General features: G+C 38.1%; 1 protein-coding gene across 4 annotated transcripts in view; it reads right to left on the bottom strand.

Moving 5' to 3' along the window:
- The window catches only part of LOC126778772 (uncharacterized), a 212,040-nt gene that overhangs the window by 174,672 nt on the left and 17,633 nt on the right, over window positions 1-19,735 (bottom strand). For all 4 annotated transcript variants that reach the window (XR_007670230.1, XR_007670229.1, XR_007670228.1 and 1 more), the window contains exons 19-37: window positions 19,349-19,512; window positions 18,673-18,883; window positions 17,553-17,723; window positions 16,924-17,111; window positions 15,843-15,947; window positions 15,192-15,306; window positions 14,517-14,680; window positions 13,754-13,835; window positions 13,292-13,471; window positions 12,336-12,428; window positions 11,709-11,810; window positions 11,022-11,168; window positions 10,072-10,214; window positions 8,857-9,048; window positions 7,484-7,588; window positions 3,858-4,075; window positions 3,074-3,173; window positions 2,684-2,757; window positions 2,017-2,215 (exon numbers count right to left, since the gene is read on the bottom strand). Coding sequence is in view for 1 of the 4 variants with exons in the window: in XM_050502410.1 (XP_050358367.1) it covers window positions 2,017-2,215; window positions 2,684-2,757; window positions 3,074-3,173; window positions 3,858-4,075; window positions 7,484-7,588; window positions 8,857-9,048; window positions 10,072-10,214; window positions 11,022-11,168; window positions 11,709-11,810; window positions 12,336-12,428; window positions 13,292-13,471; window positions 13,754-13,835; window positions 14,517-14,680; window positions 15,192-15,306; window positions 15,843-15,947; window positions 16,924-17,111; window positions 17,553-17,723; window positions 18,673-18,883; window positions 19,349-19,512 (2,753 nt within the window). In the remaining 3 variants the exon portion in view is untranslated. The remainder of the gene's footprint in view (window positions 1-2,016; window positions 2,216-2,683; window positions 2,758-3,073; window positions 3,174-3,857; window positions 4,076-7,483; window positions 7,589-8,856; window positions 9,049-10,071; window positions 10,215-11,021; window positions 11,169-11,708; window positions 11,811-12,335; window positions 12,429-13,291; window positions 13,472-13,753; window positions 13,836-14,516; window positions 14,681-15,191; window positions 15,307-15,842; window positions 15,948-16,923; window positions 17,112-17,552; window positions 17,724-18,672; window positions 18,884-19,348; window positions 19,513-19,735) is intronic.

Genomic DNA, 19,735 nt, shown 5'->3' with positions numbered 1-19,735 from the left:
ATGGAACGGATTTTAAACAACCAACTGATCCATTACCTAGAAGATCACTCTTTAATTAATGATCGTCAATACGGGTTTCGACCAAAACGGTCCACAGGTGATCTTCTAGCGTACGTAACGCACCTCTGGGGTGAAGCTATCGACAAGCGTGGAGAATCGTTGGTTGTCAGCCTCGATATCTCCAAGGCTTTCGACAGGGTCTGGCACAGAAGTCTTCTCTCCAAGCTGCCGGCATATGGTCTGCCTGCTCAGCTAGGTACCTGGATTGCCGGCTTCCTACACAAGCGTAGCCTTCGTGTTTTAGTTGATGGTTGCGCTTCACAATTCTATGTAGTGAATGCTGGGGTCCCCCAGGGATCTGTGCTATCTCCCACACTCTTTCTTTTGCATATCAATGATATGCTCTCTCTTGGGAACATACATTGCTATGCAGACGATAGTACAGTGCATGGTGGATACCACGGACGCGCAGTGGCTGGGCGAGCGGAAATTGAGGAGAGGCGGAAGAATCTTGTCATTGAACTCGATAGGACGTTAGAGCTCATCGCCAAATGGGGCTCTGATAATCTTTTTGAGTTTAATGCCAAGAAAACACAGGTATGCGCTCTCACGGCGAAAAAGTCAACATTTTCCCCTCTTCCCTCCCTCTGTGGTACTCCGCTGGTGATGTAAAGCAAAATCGCTATGCTGGGGATTGACGTTCGCTGCGACCTTAGTCCAAGGGATTACATCGAGGCTGTTATAAAAACAGCTTCACGGAAACTCGGAGTTCTGAACAAGGTGCGGCGCTTTTTCACGCCACAACAACTGTGCCTACTGTACAAAACACAGGTGCGGTCTTGCGTGGAATATTGCTCGCACCTTTGGGATGGCTCCGCTAAGTACCTACTGGAGGCCTTGGACCGGTTGCAGCGACGTGCCGTACGCATTATTGGCGACGTAAAGGTCACAAACACCCTTGAACCTTTACAATTGCGTCGTGAGATAGCAGCACTGAGCGCTTTCTATCGACTGTATCACGGCGAGTGCTCTGAGGAATTATTCTCTCTAATTCCTGCTTCCCCCTTCCTTCTTAAGTTCACGCGAGCTGGTTCTCGATGTCACCGCCTAACTGTGACATCAATTCCATCGCGAACAAAGAAATTTGGCAACTCCTTTCTTTGTCGCACTTCCAAAAAATGGAATTCCTTACCAGCTCACGTGTTCCCCTCCTCTTACAACCCGGGTTCCTTCAAACGAGGCGTGAAGAGGCATCTTGCGGGCCGGCAAGGCGAAGGCGGCTAGTGCAGAACGTTTTTCCCGTCTGTACTGGCCGTCGTCGCGTTTGGACTCTACTACCACTTACCAACAGGTGGAGTAGAGTCATTTGCCCTCCCGGCGAATATAAAAAAAAAAAAAATATACACGACGAGCCGGTTGGCGTGGTTGGTAGATACTTGCCTTTCACGCCAAAGGTTGTGGGTTCAATTCCCACCCGGGACAGACGTTTGTGTTCATGAACATGTCTATTTATCCTGAGTCTGAATGTAATTATCTATATAAGTATGTATTTACAAAAGAAAAGTAGTATATGTAGTATATCAGTTGTCTGGTTTCCATAGTACGAGCACTGCTTAGTTTGGAATCAGATAGCTGTGTGTAAATGTCCCAGGATATTATTATGCCCTATGTATTAATACTTTTTTTTTAAAACACTTTAAATTTATTAATTCGTTAAGCTAAAAATATCTGCAGATTTTTTTATAGAAACGAATACATACCCCATAACGTTTTTATTAACTTCGTAGAGTCGAAAAGTTGGTGTGAGAAGCTTACCCTTGTTTCTCAATGTTTATAAAGTGATTATAACTCTGTTTCTATCAATATGATCAATCCTATTGTTTTATTAAATTACAGTACAGTCTTTCATCATTTATTTCACACACAAAATTCAAATGGTTACTTCAGTAGAACGTTTATTGTATCTAGTTAAAATATGCGATATTTGTCATCGTAAAAATCTCAAACAAAACTCGCCTGTAGTGGTGACAATAAATCTTCACCCGGTCTAAATTCGTAGCCCAGGGCACACAACGAAGCAGAGAACAGCTGTCCGGCCACGATCATGACCTCGTCGACTGTGTTCCTGGTCCAGAGGTGAGGTCTCCTCACGTGCGACATGCAGACACCCACAATCGCCCCACAAGATGATTGGAGGATTGCGTCCCGAGTAAATCTGGTATTAATGGTAATAATCGTGGGATTATTTAATTAATTTATTAACAACAGTAAAGTCGGTGAGATTGATAATGTTATTAATCATTTCACTTGCTGGTAGGACGTCACGTATTTCTGCTTAGCCTAAAGGTTGACTGGCAGAGAACGCCTTCAGGCCTTTTGTTTCAACTAGACATGGTGGTGGTCAAAAAAGTTTTAAATAAAAAAAATAGGACACACATTACATATTCTATTACCAAATAGCAATACTTAGTACTGTTGTGTTTCAGTTTAGAGGGTGAGTGATCCAGTGTAATCACAGGTGCAATGAACACAACATTTTAGTTTCCAATGTTAGTGGCCCCTTAGCGATGTAAGGTTGATATTTCTTACTGTGCCAATGTCAATGGGCAGTGGTGCCCACTTACCATGGCGTATTTCCCTTTCTATTTTAAATGAAATAAAAAGATCAAGGACATTCACTCACTTCACTAGGTCTGGAGGTCGCGTCCCTCGAAGTATCGTACGACCTCGAGCTATCTCTACGTACGCAGTCAAAACCTATTCGACAGAAAAACATTCAGGAGAGATTCAGTTTCGCGATCATTACATGAAATATAATTATTTTATATATATTTTAAGACACCACCAATTTACTTTAAAATCGTTATAATATTATAACTATCATGCAATTGCATGAATCTAGCGATGTGTATTATCTTAGTTATTATCTTAGGTTACATGTTTCTCACAGTGCCACTTGGTGGCGCATTGGTGATATACGGGATGGTTAATATTTTTTACCACCCAACGTCTATGGGCGGTGGTGGCCACTTGCCATCGGGTGTCTCATTTGTCATTTGCAAATTCTTTATACCTTCCACTCGTAACCCTCATCAGGCACGGCCCCCTGTGGAGTGACGGCTCCAGGTGACTTGGCCAGCTCCCAGAATACCTTCACCGATGTTATCGAATATCTGGTGATATAATTCAATTAAAACTATGAATAAATTCACATCTAACCAGTTTTTCGTGTTGAGAAAAATTTAAGTCATCAGTCAAAGAATCGGTCACCCTGGATATATCCGACTGGTTTTACTAAATTCCCGAATGTACAGGCAGCATGTCACACGGGTATTTTCACTCACGGACGATATTCTACCAACCCGCATTGGAGCAGCGTGGTGGAATAAGCTCCAAACCTTGTCCTCAAAAGGGAGAGGAGGCCTTAGCCCAGCAGTGGGACATTAACAGGCTGTTACTGTGTTACTGTGGACGATATTCTGTTAACAGTACAGTAACAGTAACAGCCTGTTAATGTCCCACTGCTGGGCTAAGGCCTCCTCTCCCTTTTGAGGAGAAGGTTTGGAGCTTATTCCACCACGTTGCTCCAATGCGGGTTGGTAGAATACACATGTGGCAGAATTTCAATGAAATTAGACACATGCAGGTTTCCTCACGATGTTTTCCTTCACCGTTAAGCACGAGATGAATTATAAACACAAATTAAGCACATGAAAATTCAGTGGTGCTTGCCCGGGTTTGAACCCACGATCATCGATTAAGATTCACGCGTTCTTACCACCAGGCCATCTCGGCTTTTATATTCTGTTAAGCATTTAATATAACGATCGATAAAGAGAACATAAGACCCGACTGACTTGTTGGAGCCCGGGCGGGCGAGGCGCTCGAGGCTGGCGGCGAAGGTGTCGGCGAGCTGGGCGGGCGTGGCGAGCAGCACGAGCGCGGCCGAGCCGCCGGGCGCGCTGACGCCGGCCGGGCCCGCGGCGTGCGCGTCCCACAGGCACAGCGCGTGCCCGCCCGCCGCGCGCCACGCGCCCACGCAGTAGCCCTTCGCGCACAGCACGCCGTACGCGTTCTGCCGGCACCGGTAATGTAATGTCCTCAAGACGGATTTCGGCCCCGGCGGCCAATCTCAAGGGAGATTAACCAACTGCGCAGGAGATATTATAGTGCACAAGTGTGTGCACAAACACAGGTGCACTCTCTATTCCCTAACTCTCATAATTCGATGGGACGGCAATCCGACACGACCGGAAAGAGTTCAGGCGGAGGACCGACGGCTTTACGTGCTTTCCGAGGCACGGGATCGTACACACTTCCAACTTCCAGAATCCAGGCTGCTACTGAGAATCTTCTGACAGAAAAACCCAATAACTTTTTATTGGTCCGACCTGGGAATTGAACCCAGGACCTCCGCGTCTGTTTGCCTTACATCAAGCCACTAAACCAACGAGTCGGCACCGGTACGCGTTACATAATACATAGAGGGTAATGTGTTAACGGCACAAAAAAAACAAGTTCGCGAACACACACAAACACATACAAGATGTCTGTCTGTGATTTCAAAATAACTCTCTTTCAAAGTTAATATATGGCTATTTGCGATCTACCAAAACCTAAGCAATCTTTTTTATAATTTTTGTCAGTCTGTTTGTACGGGCTAATATTTGAAACTTAGCTTAAAATTGCAAATGAAATAACTTTTCTTTTTTTTTTTATAGAATAGGAAGGTGGACGAGCATATGGGCCACCTGATGGTAAGTGGTCACCAAACGCCCTTAGACATTGGCATTGTAAGAAATGTCAACCATCGCTTATAGCCAATGCGCCAACAACCTTGGGAACTAAGATTTTATGTCCCTTGTGCCTGTAATTACACTGGCTCACTCACCCTTCAAACCGGAACACAACAATATCAAGTATTGCTGTTTTGCGGTAGAATATCTGATGAGTGGGTGGTACCTACCCAGACGGGCTTGCACAAAGCCCTACCACCAGTATAACTGAATTATAAAAACTATTTCAAGGTTTCGTTTACTCTTTATTTCATCAAAATCGGTTGAGTTTGTCAAAAATTATAAAAGCCTACGTATTTTTGTTGTTATATTTAACGACTTCCTGACTGATCAATCAACGCAGAGCATAAACCACAGGGGTTAGAAATATCTATCAGTATCTCCTAGGGAGTTGAAAGTAATACTTTTTTTAAACGAACTTCACTATGTTAATGATGTTAGTATAAAGAAAACGTACACCATTATTGCCAAGTGCACCACTTAATTGACAGTCTCGAAGCTTTACTTCAAATGACTCTTAATTCCTACAGATTTATTTTAGAAAGTGCTCGAGGAGAGATTGTTTTAATTCCAAGAATACCATCCATGAGAATATATAATTGAAATTTGAAAGTATATACCTCTCTCTTAAAGTGTGCTTCCCCATGACAATCAAAAGTCCCATTGCCTGTCGTTGAACATGGCCGGCACTGATTTTGGTGAGAACTGTTATCACATGGACAGTTTTTATGTTGCATGAGTAACTAAGTAATTTAAGCCCCAAAAGGTACCCCGCAAAATGTTGCTTATTTAAAAACCCTAGATTTAGATAAAACTGCCAACTAAAATTGTGTACATGTTTTTGAGTGTAAATAAAATTTATTATTATTATTATTTATGTTATAAGCCGAGATGGCCCAGTGTTAGAACGCGATCTTAACCGATGCGATCGTGGGTTCAAACCCGGCAAGCACCACTGAATTTTCATGTGCTTAATTTGTAATTATAATTCATCTCGTGCTTAACGGTGAAGAAAAGATCGTGAGGAAACCTGCATGTTTCTAATTTCATTGAAATTCTGCCACATGTGTATTCTCCAACCCGCATTGAAGCAGCGTGGTGGAATAAGCTCCAAAACCTTCTCCTCAAAATCGAGAGGAGGCCTTAGCCCAGCAGTGGGACATTAACAGGCTGATATTGTACTGTGTTGTTATAGGTAATCAGACGGGCAAATGAGCCACCTGGATGTTAAATGATCACCACTGTCCTTAGACATTGGCTATGTAAAAAATATTAACCACTCCTCCTCTTGGGAACGAAGATGTTATGTCCTTTGTGCCTGTAGTTATACTGGCTTACTCATTCTTCAAACCAGAACACAACCATTCTAAGCATTGCTGATTAGCTGTAGAATATCTGATGAGTGGTTGGTACCTACCGAGGCGGGCTTCCACAAAGCCCTACCACCGTTTACAAAGAGGTGCTTCAATTATTAATTCTAAATAAAGTTTTCAGTGAGTTGAATATTTTTGTTTAACCAGAGTTTGATAGAATAAAAAAATATAAACTGGCATGCTTGCTCATTTACAGTATTAACTATATCCAATGGTGTGGATATATGCCGGGGTATTCAAGCAACATAATCATAAAATATCGTAGATTGAAAAGTTTTTATAAAATATATTTTTTCTTCAAGTCATTTAAGTCATTATAAAAAATATTAGATGAAACTACAGGCATTCACAGTGTCTGATGATGCAAAACTTTTAATAAATAATTAAAGAAATGACAAAATAAATATATTATAACGCACAAATATATATTAGACAAATTATACGATAAATCATAAGCAAAAGAGTATATTACATGATCAAATATTAATCTCATTTCAGTTTGACCAGACTATAACCATTTCCAAAAAGATAGATCTGTATACACATGCGTAATTTCGTATGTGTGTTCAGTGTGTGTAATGTTTTATTTTATTAATTTAAAGTATTTCTAATGCATATTTCACAAAAAAAATTATGCCTTTCCTCTCTCTAAACTTTTACCGTTAGAAAATTTCATTCTTCTTCGTCATAAAAAAAAGGGTTAAAAAGTTTTTGCTTCACGTATTTATATTATAGATATATAATAATATCCTAATAATAATAATAATAATAATAATATCCTGGGACATTATTCACACACGGCCATCTGATCCCAAATTAAGCTTGTACAAAGCTTGTGCTATGGAAACCAGACAACTGATATACTACATATACTACTTTTCTTTTGTAAATAGAAATATTTTGTGAATAGAAACTTATATAGAAAATTACACCCAGACTCAGGACAAACAGACATGTTCATGCACACAAATGTCTGTCCTGGGTGGGAATCGAACCCACAACCTTCGGCGTGAAAGGCAAGTGTTCTACCAACCATGCCAACCTGCTAATCAAACCAAATCCAAAACCAAATATTTGTTACGATAAAGCAATAATATAATTACCCTAATCTGAGAAGTGCTGACGAAAGACACCAACGGGTTTTTGTTTTTAAATTTTTTAATCATGCCTTCATTAACTCTTATAGTAATCCAAACGAAAAGAACAATATGTATTTTTATTTGTAAGTTGTTAGCAATATATTATGTGAACGAAAAATTTCGTTATATACATTATTTAAAGATTAAAAAAAAAAAGAGCAAAATAATTTCTTACCGTTTCAAAGAATTTTATGATTCCCCTTCGAAGATTCAGTAGAGATCCAGTTTCGCCAGCCTTTATATCACCGGTAACAACATCACTCTCAACTTCTAGCCTGACCTGTATGTGTTACAAACAAAAAAAAGGAAACGCAATTTAAGAAAAATGCTTAATATTAAGTGACAAACACACAGAACGCCACACATACATCGTATGAAATTAATTCAAATTGAAATTTTCTTTTCAATACTAGCAACATCCGTTCCGGCTTCGCATGTAAAATAAGGGTCCCCACACAAGATATAACTTTCTTTAATATATAATTGATTTACGTGGCCGCACGCTGGCAAAGCATAATATTTTCCCAGTCGACGTGATATTTACCGACTTTTTCAACATTTATCGTCATATTCCGAAGAGCCGGTTGCCGTGGTTGGTGGATGCTTGCCTTTCACACCGAAGGTTGTGAGTTCGATTCCCACCCAGGACATATATTTGTGTGCATGAACATGTCTGTTTGTCCTGAGTCTGGGTGTAATTTTCTATATAAGTATGTATTTACAAAAGAAAAATAATATATGTAGTATATCAGTTGTCTGGTTTCCATAGTACAAAGCTCTGTACAAGCTTAATTTGGGATCAGATGGCCGTGTGTGAATAATGTCCCAGGATATTATTATTATTATGTATTTCAGCCTATTAGTAACAAACAATATAATTTTATATTATAATTGTACAACCTTCGTCACGAATCACTCGCTCCATAAAAGAAAACCGTATTAAAATCAGTTCAGTAATTTTTAGAGTTCATCGTGACAAACAGACGACAGATGCGGCGGGGGCACTTTCTTTTGTAATATCAATCAAAAACACATTAAAAAAGCTGCATAGGTTAATAACCGACTACATACAATCTAATTTTAGACATAAATTTTCGATATAAAAGACCAAATATTATATAAATAAGCCGAAATGGCCTAGTGGTTAGAACGCTTAAATCTTAACCGATGATCGTGGGTTCAAACCCGGGCAAGCACCACTGAATATTCATGTGACTAATATGTGTTTATAATTCATCTCGTGCTTGATGGTGAAGGAAAATATCGTGAGGAAACCTGCATGTGTCTATTTCATTGAAATCCTGCCACATGTTTATTCCACCAAACCCGCATTGGAGCAGCGTGGTGTAATAAGCTCCAAACCATCTCCTCAAAATGGAAAGAAGTCCTTAGCCCAGCAGTGGGACATTAACAGGCTGTTACTGTTACTGTATTATATATGCCTTTATTGCCCACCGCAAGAAAAAAAAAACGTTATTAGTGTAAATAACATCAGTATTACTACAAAATTACTAGACAATACTATTAGATTAGAAAAAAAAAACTCACATTAAAACTAGTAACGTGAAATTCCCTTTGCACTTCGTCGGGAGTCAGTCTCGGCGGAGCTGAAGCATTGGGCAACGACATCGTGTAGAGTCGATCGCCGTATTTCAGTATCGCATCCAAGAGCTTCGGCTTCCAAAATATGTAAGGCTCAATATGATCGACCACGATACCCATTATCGCGTTAGCTGCATCCTGTTGAGCATTATATTATTTAAAATGGAAATATTTTCGGACATGCCCCAAAATCTACCAATGACTTAAATGGAAAAATTAAGAACAATAATCTTATTTTAAACTAGCTTTCACAAGGTTTCGCCTGCGTGGAATTCATTTTGTGACTATAAGAGTAAATAAATATTATGTCGCAGAAAAGATAAGACGCCATAATTTGATTACAACGCCATCTATTAGCAGTTCTCGGAAACGTCAGGTAGTACGCTCGAGTAAGGTCGAAACAGGAAGTGACAGTGCCAACTTGACAGCTATGACTTGTTATTGTCATTTAACGTCTGACTTCACTTTGGAAAAGGATTCGGGGACGAACGGGCGTCTTCCTTTGTCGAACTTGCTGCGTTTCCATCCATTTTAATCGGCGCGGTTAATTGTTATTCTCGTGATTATCGACTGTAAGCGAACAAATAAACAACAGTGCTATGTGACTGAACTTTTATTTTGCGCCTACAACATGTCTGATAACGGCTCCAACAACGAATTGCCCCACGTGGTCGACCCCACGCCGTTATACACATACTAAAAACTTAATAATTAAATAAAATATATCCTTAAAGTAACTTTCTAGTGATAAAAGAATTATAAAAAAAAAACGATACAGTAGTGAGCAAACAAAATATATCCTCCTTATAATATATTTTACTACATAATAATATTCTTTCAGCAATAAACAACTTAAATTAAACACCTTTAGACGAACCTCTTATGTCACGCGTGTTCATAAAAACTGCATACCAATCGATGGTTTATTAATTTTAACTAGTATCGTCTGTAGTCGAAATTTGACAATTACAGTAAAAATTAGCAACCTATAAATATGTAACTGCTGGCTTAAGGCCTCCTAACCTTGACAAAAGTAGACCTAATTCCACCGCCTTGCTCCAATGCAGATTGGTGGACACGCACGTGAAAAATTTTCATACGTCACAAACAAGTAGTAGGGGATGATTTAAAATCACTATCTAGATGTATAACACACATTACCTGATTGTCTCTGTTCGGTTGATCCAAGAAGTAATCCTCGTTTTGCGCGACTCGACCTCGGACCGACGCGACAGCTCGTCCGAGCCTTGTAAAGTACTTGCCAATCGCTGCGTCGTCCAAAGCCTCTATCAGCAATTCTCCCTCTTGAAAATAATTGACAAAGATGAGAAACTCATCTCACACACACGCACAGGATACACGCATACGCACACACTCCCATTGCCCTCAAATAAAATCTACTTTTAGATGTAAATAAATCAATAATAGCCAATTTTAATTCGCTAAAATCACTATCAAAGAAAGCCACTCGGCATACATATACAAACATAGACAAAAAACAACGAATCGTATCTATAGTTCGATTCGATTTCGTACAGTTTTTAAACAGCTTAATATGTATATTTAAATATAATCAAGTCGATATGGAAGGCGAAATATTTCCCGATCTTGTATTATAGAAGTACAAACTAATGGCATATAAAAACCATTACATAAATATGTAGAATATTTCTGAAATGTACCTTGTCTTCATTTATATATCATCATCTACTGGTGGTAGAGCGTTGTGCCAGCTCGTCTGGGTAGGTACCACCCACTCATCAGATATTCTACCGCAAAACAGCAGTACTTGGTATTGTTGTGTTCCGGTTTGAATGACGAGCGAGGCAGTGTAATTACAGGCACAAGAGACAAAACATCTTAGTTTCCAATTCCAAGCGATGGTTAACATTTCTTACAATGCCAATGTCTATGGGCATTGAACCACTTACCATCAGGTGGCCCACATGCTCGTCTGCCTACCTATACTATAAAATAAACAGAGCTTGATAATTTAGAAACAGTTAAATTTATTAATGTCTAAGAAATGTTTTATAATGAGCACATTTATAGATTTCTACATTTTTTTTACTTTCGAATGACCATGATATAATTATAACACGTTTTTATACCTTCTTCGTCTTCCGCTTCATCATCACCCCTCTTCGGCGTCGTCCCCTTCCTCTCCTTCAACACTGACGTCAATTCGTTCGTAACCTTGACCGGATACAGCTTGTAAGGCGCCAGACATTGTTTCCTGTCGAGTCCTCCTTGAAGGGCTATTTGATAATAGTCATTCAGTTACATCCAACAAACATACTAACCGTGTAACATGATTCAAGATTGCTCGTAAGAACGTAATCTTACAAATTATTTTTTGTGAAAAATTATCTTAATACACGAAATAAATAGACATACAGAAATTGTTATTTTAATATTATATAAGATTTTAATTTGTTTAAACCATATGGCAGTATTAATGCGTTACCAGCCATTATTACGTTCGAAGATAATTTGTACATCGTTCCTGTGATAGCTATAATTCACCAAAATTGGGAATAATAAAACCAATTAAAAATATTATGCAGTTGCAAAGTCATTAGAAACGTTAATTGAGGTCAAAAATATAAATCGAATTTCTTAAAAAAAAACATTATATAAAATAAATGTTTATTTAAACATTCTCAGGTAAGCTTATAAGCGACGTGGTCTGAGTGATGTTTGGGGGAAAGTATTGCGTTTGGGTCACCGCGTCGATGCCCGTGTAGGTGTCCGGTTTTTCAACTGGCACTCTTAAATAAATATAAAACATATCTTACTGAGTTTGTCGATAAACTCCCCGGGGCTGGCAAACACCATCAAAGCTGGACAAGACTCAGGTGGGACGAATTCAGGCTCTGGTTCTGGTTTCTCTTCGCCTTCTGTAAAATTTATCTTTCTTTTAAGACACAAAGTAATAACTACAAGTGATCTTCCATTCACTTATGGATTTGTACATTCGAGTATGTACCACCCACTCATCAGACATTCTACCGCATCAGACATTCTGGTGGCGCATTGACGATGTAAGCGATGGTTAACATTTCCTACAATGTCAATGAGTATGGGCGGTGTTGGCCCTTTTGCATTGCAAAAAAACCACTTTAATGTCGAATCAAAAATGATAAGAAAAAAAATTAGCGAAATTAACAATTATTAACTCAAACCGACAATATTACTTAATATAGTTATACATCTTTGTATCAAGAGCATTACTTCATTAATTTTGTGTAATCTATTCTGCGACTACGTGTTAAGCTATATTAGGATCCAATTTCTTATTGGCCTTTAAACAATTTGTCAATAATGAGACAATGATAGCAATAATTTATTTAAACAAAATTTGTATATCTTATGTTTAACAATTTGTATTACTTCATTACCTGTATCAGTTAAATACATCTTACCTCCTCCAGCTTCTTCATCACCTTCCTCCTCGCCACCGCCACCACCTTCACCGGCCATCTCATCTTTGATCCGTTGAAGTCGTAACTCATCACCTTCGCAATAAATAATGATTTCTATAATAATCTGTAATTTCTAAGCACATATCGTCGTTGAGCACGTAACGACAAAAACATTTCTAATAAGAGTTCACGTCAAGGTGGCGATAAGTCTATAAAATAGTTTTATCATGCAACTTAAGCTGCTCGACCCAAACTTAAAAAAAAAAACTTAAGATAAAGCAATCGAATGACGCTTTTAATAATATTATCATTGTTATTAACTATTTTATTTAAAACCACATTTATCTTACAAGTATTTTGAAAATATTAGAGATTCGTTTTCGAACTATAAAACAATGATATATTTATAAATATATATATTTCATAATTGTGAGACTATCTCGTTGGCTAGCTTAAAAGCTGGAGAATGCGAGGTTCCGGGTTCAAAACCTGATTCAGACCAAAAAAAAGTCAAAGTTTTCGTCACGAAAGTCTCAGTTGAGTGTTGGCAGTGTTCTCGAGTGCCTCGAAAGTCAAGAAAATTATGAGAGTGGGGGAATAAAGAGTGCACCTATGATTGCTGACAGAACTGAGCGCAATGATAAAGCCTGCTAGTTTCCGTTGAGATTGGTAACCGCAACCGATATCGATATGAAAGATCATCATCATCTATTGTTAGATAATTATGGCTACTCATTATAATTATCAAAAATTGGTTATTGCTATATTTTTTTTTACTATTAATAGGCCAGCGTTTGACCGTTGACTTGCCTGATGTTAAGCATCGACACGGTCTAAGATGTAGCACGCATGCCTGTAAGAAACCTGTTTACTCTGGATTTGAAGACACCAACATTGTACCTATCAGGAAATATTTTAATGCTATTATTTTTGTTCAAATATATGAGATCACTCACCCTTCTGTATCCTCTGTGCGGTCAGCACTCCCTTGGGCAAGGTCGGCGCGGGATCGAATGCGACCACTTTCCCTCCAGCAGACACCCACACACCCAGCTGGTGGTAGTCACCGACAAGTAACGATACCGACGTAGGCTTGGTCTGATCGTACCACATTTTGAACAATGCATCCTTAATTTCTGGTTAAAACAGTTTTATCATTACCACACCCGATAACTTTGATGTTTAACAACTTACTTAAGCATGTCTCTACACTCAGCGAGACCCTACAACTTATAAGAACGTAGATAGATCTGGGGACTAGTTCCAAATTTGTTCTACCAAACTTAGTCTAATTTCGTTCTGTGGAAAATACATCCTCTCCTCAAATAGAAGATTTGGAGATTCACCACATGCATATACTTGACGCAGGTTTTCCTGTAAAAACTGAGTGTATAGACTAGATTGAGAGGATAGCTTACGTTTCATAGGTAGTTCCTTTTCCGTTACTTCTTCCTCTTCGCCAAGTTCTTCCTTCTCAGCTGCTTCTTCTTCGCCTCCTTCCTGAATGTATAGTTCGATAGCTTAACTTTTTTATATATTTATTAGCTTTCATTATAGTGAAGAAGCACAAAACATAAAATTATTAATCGTTCAAAATATATTCATATAAATTTAAAAGGTGAGTTTACCTATCTTAAAATATAAGCAAAGTAACCTCGATAGTTTTACACAGTAAGTCACAGTAACAGCCTGTTAATGTCCCACTGCTGGGCTAAGGCCTCCTCTCCATTTTGAGGGAAAGGCATGCATGAAAGCTTATTCCACCACGCTGCTCCAATGCGGGTTAGTGGAATACACATGTCGCAGAATTTCAATGAAATCAGACATATGCGGGCTTCCTCAAGATGTTTTCCTTCACCGTCAATCACGCGATGAATTATAAACACAAATTAAGCACATGAATATTCAGTGGTGCTTGCCCGGGCTTGAATCCACGATCATCGGTTAAGATTCACGCGTTCTTAGCACTAGGCCATCTCGGCTTGCAATATAGATAGTTTTACGATTTTTAGTAAATATCATAAATTAACTAAGAATGCTAAGTTCCACTTTGTCGGAAAGAATGATTGAGATTGAGAAATTGCTCAATTTAGTTTAAGCTAATTCTTAAAGTCACACCCTTATTGCACCCAAACTAATCATGCAACATATTAAATGTATATGTTCCATTAACCCACTTACCCCTGCTGGTTCATCAGGAAGCCTTAACGGTAACCGGATGGGATCCCCGAGTTCGATGGAGAATGTATTTGCCCCCATTTCAAACTTCTCCGTCAGGTCTTTCGGCTCTATTTCCTTCCGTCCAGTCTTCTTCACGTGATTCAAATAATAATCAACACCAGCATCTGTAATTCACAATTTATTTTGCAATTTGACAATTTATATTATGAATATTTGCTAAGGGTTGAAATGAATAATTTCTGTATTTTCTAAGACATCAGAACAATATGCGTCTGATAGTTTAGAGGAATGAAGGTCAAAGGATTAAAAATTGCAGTTAATTGTAAACAAATTCTGGCATGGTCTACTATCAATGTCTACTTTTAAATTTAAAATTTTATATTTGGTTATCTTGAAAGGGACTTAAAATCCATAATTCTCGGCATATACATTATATTTATATATTATACATATATATTTCAGTAAAAATTTTATTTATATAACACGGCTTCTCGAACTTTTTGTTTTCTTTTTTTTTTTTACTTGTTCTTGTCTTTTCTTCTTTCATTGTGAGTGTACAATAAAGTTATTTAATAATAATAATAAAGCTATTGTTAGTTTTTTTTTAAAATTATATGTTATGTCAAACTATTATTTACAAATCTATATATTACAGTAGAAAATAATTCCACTAACCCAGAAAATTGTACATGTGATCCTGATGCATATGCGGCGGTGGAACCGACTCGGTGGCCGCGGCGAAGGCTGCAACTACAGGCAACGCTAAAGTGCGACCCGCCATATCTTCATCCTATTAAATTCAAACTTCAAAATCATCATCAGCTATCATACTCCATAATTGACATTTCTTAAAGCATCAGACTTATACAAAGTAAAAGTAAATGGAATGAATGAAATAATAATATGAAATGAATAAGATCCAAACTAAGATTGACCTTCACCCATCTGCTGAAATAGATTTAGAATTTTCACCGGATGAAAATATATTTTTCTGAAATATTTACAATTAAATAAACATGTCCTAATTAGGTTGCCCAGTAAAACATGGCCATGACTATCTTAAATAAATTATTCTTTTCTCAATTTTTTTTTTTAATTCTTCATCCACGTGCTTACCACACTTAGGTTGCCCACCTTTTTCATGTCACCATTTCCTGGTCGCCGCTTGTAAACAGGTGTTTAGTTTAGCAATTTGTACTCATCTGCTTACCGATTGACTTTCATATCAAAATAAAGATAATTCTATCGCAAATATAATCGTGTAAGGTTGCTTCGAAAAATCAATCAATTCTTTAGGAGGTTGCAATAAAACCCAATATCACTCACAGTAATGCCGGCCTTCTCAGCGGCTTTTCCAATCGCCGTGTTCTCGCCCCTCGGTCCCATCATGATGGCAGCGCTGCCTTTCGCTATCCAACTGAATGCTTTACTCTATAGTCAATAACAGTTATTTTAAGATATAGATAGATTCAATGATGTAGCAAAATTTTAGAGTCTAGATATTTTACACTTATTACTCTATTCTGTTTCGAATATTGAATAAACTAGCGTAATTATGAGTACAACAAACGAATCTTAAGATTCTATAGATGATAATGGAAAACGAAGAAATATATATTTCATCTTTAGCCTTATATATTCAATATTTATGGTTGAAAGTTAATTTTCCATCAAATCGACAATGAGCCTGTAGTTTATTTGTACATACATATCATTTTATTATAGAATTGGAAGGCGGACGAGCATATGGGCCACCTGATGGTAAATGGTCACTAACGCCCATAGACGCCCGCCCATGGCATTGTAAGAAATGTTAACCATCGCTTACATCACCAAAGCACCACCAACCTTGAGAGCTAAGATGTTATGTCCCTTTTGCCTGTAATTACACTGGCTCACTCACCCTTCAAACCGGAACATAACAATACCAAGTACTGCAGTTTTGCGGTAGAATATCTGATGAGTGGGTGGTACCTACCCAGACGAGCTTGCACAAAGCTCTACCACCAGTAAATATATAATATCCTCCTGTTAAGGATGCGCAATTTTAAATTGTAATAAACCTAATAAAAATTAGTTGCATAGAGACATTAGACATTAGTGATCGGAGTCACTGCTCACGATAAATCCTTACTTTTTTCCTTTTACCCACCGACAACAATGTTAAATTATAACAATCTCATTTAAGAATTTACTAATACTCACTCGTTCCATAATTTTTGTCTTTACTTATATGATTAACGTGTATTTCTCATATTAACTGAATTGTATTCTTTTTTGAGAAATAAATGTCAAACTAGAAATCTACGGACACGTAACAGTTTCGATAATACTTCAATACGACAAAGTTCTCCCAATCACTTGTTGTTATTTATTGTTTATTATCTTCATTAAAACAAACACTCACGTCCAATTTTGTTTCAGGCGCACCAATCTCAGCGTTCAGTTTACTCGCGTTTACTGCTACCGGTGATATGTTAAAGCTATCATCAAGTCCCGGAGCCAAGTTACCCAAGATCACGTCAGCTAGATCATCGGGCGTTCCTTTCACCCTAACCAGGCATGCAGCTGATCGTGGTTCTTCTGACGGATAACCTAATTTATTCAAATAATATATTTATTATGTAACGGTTACTATTCTACAAAAATATAAATTTTTGTTAACTCAAATTCTGAAGTCCTAGAAACTTATTACTACCATTTAACTAGATAAAGATATTTTTATACAAATTTAATCCTTTTTTTTAACGCTGGAAAAACGCGTTATGCCTTTCCCCCACGGGAAAAGTGGGTGGGTATGTGGGGCTCGTCGGTGTCCAAGGCGCCGAGTGCGCCCCGAATATCGGAAAACCAGCGGTACCCTTTCCGTCTTAACGAGGAACGCTACGGGATCGCTTTCGCATGCTACCGTGAGTATATATTATATCCTAACCTAACCTACTAAAAAAAACTATCAAATTATTATAAATTTTCCATCCTGAATACATTTTAATTTCAGAGTATAACAATCACAAGATTCGATCCAAAAGACTGTACCATTCTCATCACAACCGTGAGGATCAAAGAAGTAGTAGCTGTCATCAAATCTCCATATAGCCGTCGATCCTCCCCTGGCTGTCAAAACGGCGTGGGTGTGTTCCTTGAAGAGTTCGCGGATTGAGTCCTTAAGTGCGACGATGCCGCTACCAGGCTCTGGGTTTAACTGACCTGGAGAAATGGATCTATTTAAGATGACATCCATACAAACTACAAAGTTTTCGAATCTATTAGATGCAATAACAATATTTTTATCTTCATTTCAAAATGAAAATCGCTCCAGTGAGTATATTTTTGGTATTGAAAAATCCACACACTCTCAAGTATGTTTAGAATTGAAAGAATCCCCAGAAGACTGTTATGTTTACGTTGCGAAAGCCGGTACAAAAATAATGGAACCTTTAATAAATATATTACATTCGTTTCCGATTTATATTTCATTAAAAAGTAAAAAAAAAATGTTTTATATGTAAAAGGATTAATCATTTTCTTTACTTAAAAGGAGCAAAAACTTACACCAAATGGTTCATAATTTATGGTTCATAATTCATGGTCACAATTTATTGCCTGGTGACAAAAGATTCTTACCATATTCAAACGCCATTACTCTATCGCCTAATTTCATAGCAAAACATATAAGTAAATGCTATTTGATTTTAGCAGAGTAGTAAATATTAACCCAAACCAACCCGTCGGTGCTGTAAGCGTCGATTTCGAGAATTTTTATTAAGGATTATCAATGCTATGGAGCATTTAAGCGCCACTTCCTGGCCATCTTGGTGTTAATCCAATCTACTAGCAAACGATTGTCCAAGGTAGATGTCAAGCATTCAGCACCATAAATAAGAACAAACGATAATTATCTTTTTTTATAGAATAGGATTAGACATTTGCATTGTAAGAGATATAAACCATGGTTTACATCACCAATGCGTCACCGACCTTGATATTATGTGCCTTGTGCCTTTAATCACACTAGCTCACTCACCCTTCAAACCGGTTGCGGTAGAATATCTGCTGAGTGGATGGTACCTACCTAGACGAGCTTGCACAAAGCCCTACCACCAAGTAAATCATGACATCACCAAAAGTATGTTGTATTTAAAAGAAAATGTCTAACCGCTATACGCGCTATCCATAACTTCCGTCTCAATACAATCATACTCCGAGATCTTGAATCTAGTCAATACATCAGCGGCCGCCAACGTTCCTGTTGTCCCCTTTTCCTCTTCCTCTGCCCCCTCCTCCCCGTGGGGTGTCTCGATGTTGATGCCCATACGATCGAGATGTTCCATTGTATTTTGGTAGAGAATATCACCTCGAACAAGGGTCTATTATTTCAAACATAATAAAATATATATATTACTACAGTATATATTATGATATGATTTTCAAGCTCCGTCTAATTAGTTTACATGTTCAATGTTTAATTTTAATAAATACTTTGGAGAAGGGGAATCTCAACAACTGTATGGAGGCTTGAAAGAAAATTGTATACACATATTTATTTCACGTTAAAAATTCTGCAAATAAATTTGACGTTACTCTTACGTTAACGCTTTAATAGTCTTTATTCATTTTCAGTATGTTCCAAACGCATGACGAGTATATATCAGATATCATTGGTCGAGATCTTGTATGATGTATGTCATTCGCAATGGATTTGGAAAAAAAATGCGTTCTGACTGCCGGCGAAGTTGATATGGGAACTTTGCAATATTTAATACAAACTAACAAACATTGCAAGTTAAATAAAAGCTTGTAAAAACCAATACGAAAGACCAAAAAATACTAACCTCATCGATATCGTTTGGTGTCCAATTCGAAGGTTCCAGAACGTGTGCCATAGCGATAGCCGCTATGGATACCGGCGTTGCTTGCTTCCCACGGTGCTCCTCCGGGAACCGAAGGTCAGATTCGTGAAACCTACCGCGAATCACCCACCGGTTGGGGGCTACCGCTGTTGAAAACCATAGCTGTACTTGAGCTCAACTTCAAGCATGTGCCCACATGCTTTATATTTTATATCACAATCAAGTCGTATTCAATCGATCTAGGATGATTTGAAATTCTTAATATAACCGCTGTACATTAGGATATATGTATTATTATATACACTCCCGTGCCTCGGAGAGCACGTAAAGCCGTTGGTCCTGCACCTGAACTCTTTCCGGTCGTGTCGG

Source organism: Nymphalis io, chromosome 27, assembly GCF_905147045.1.
Source record: "Nymphalis io chromosome 27, ilAglIoxx1.1, whole genome shotgun sequence".
Classification (NCBI taxonomy): Eukaryota; Metazoa; Arthropoda; class Insecta; order Lepidoptera; family Nymphalidae; genus Nymphalis; species Nymphalis io.
Note: the sequence above shows the minus strand (reverse complement) of the source record. Positions and strands in the feature narration are given on the sequence as shown.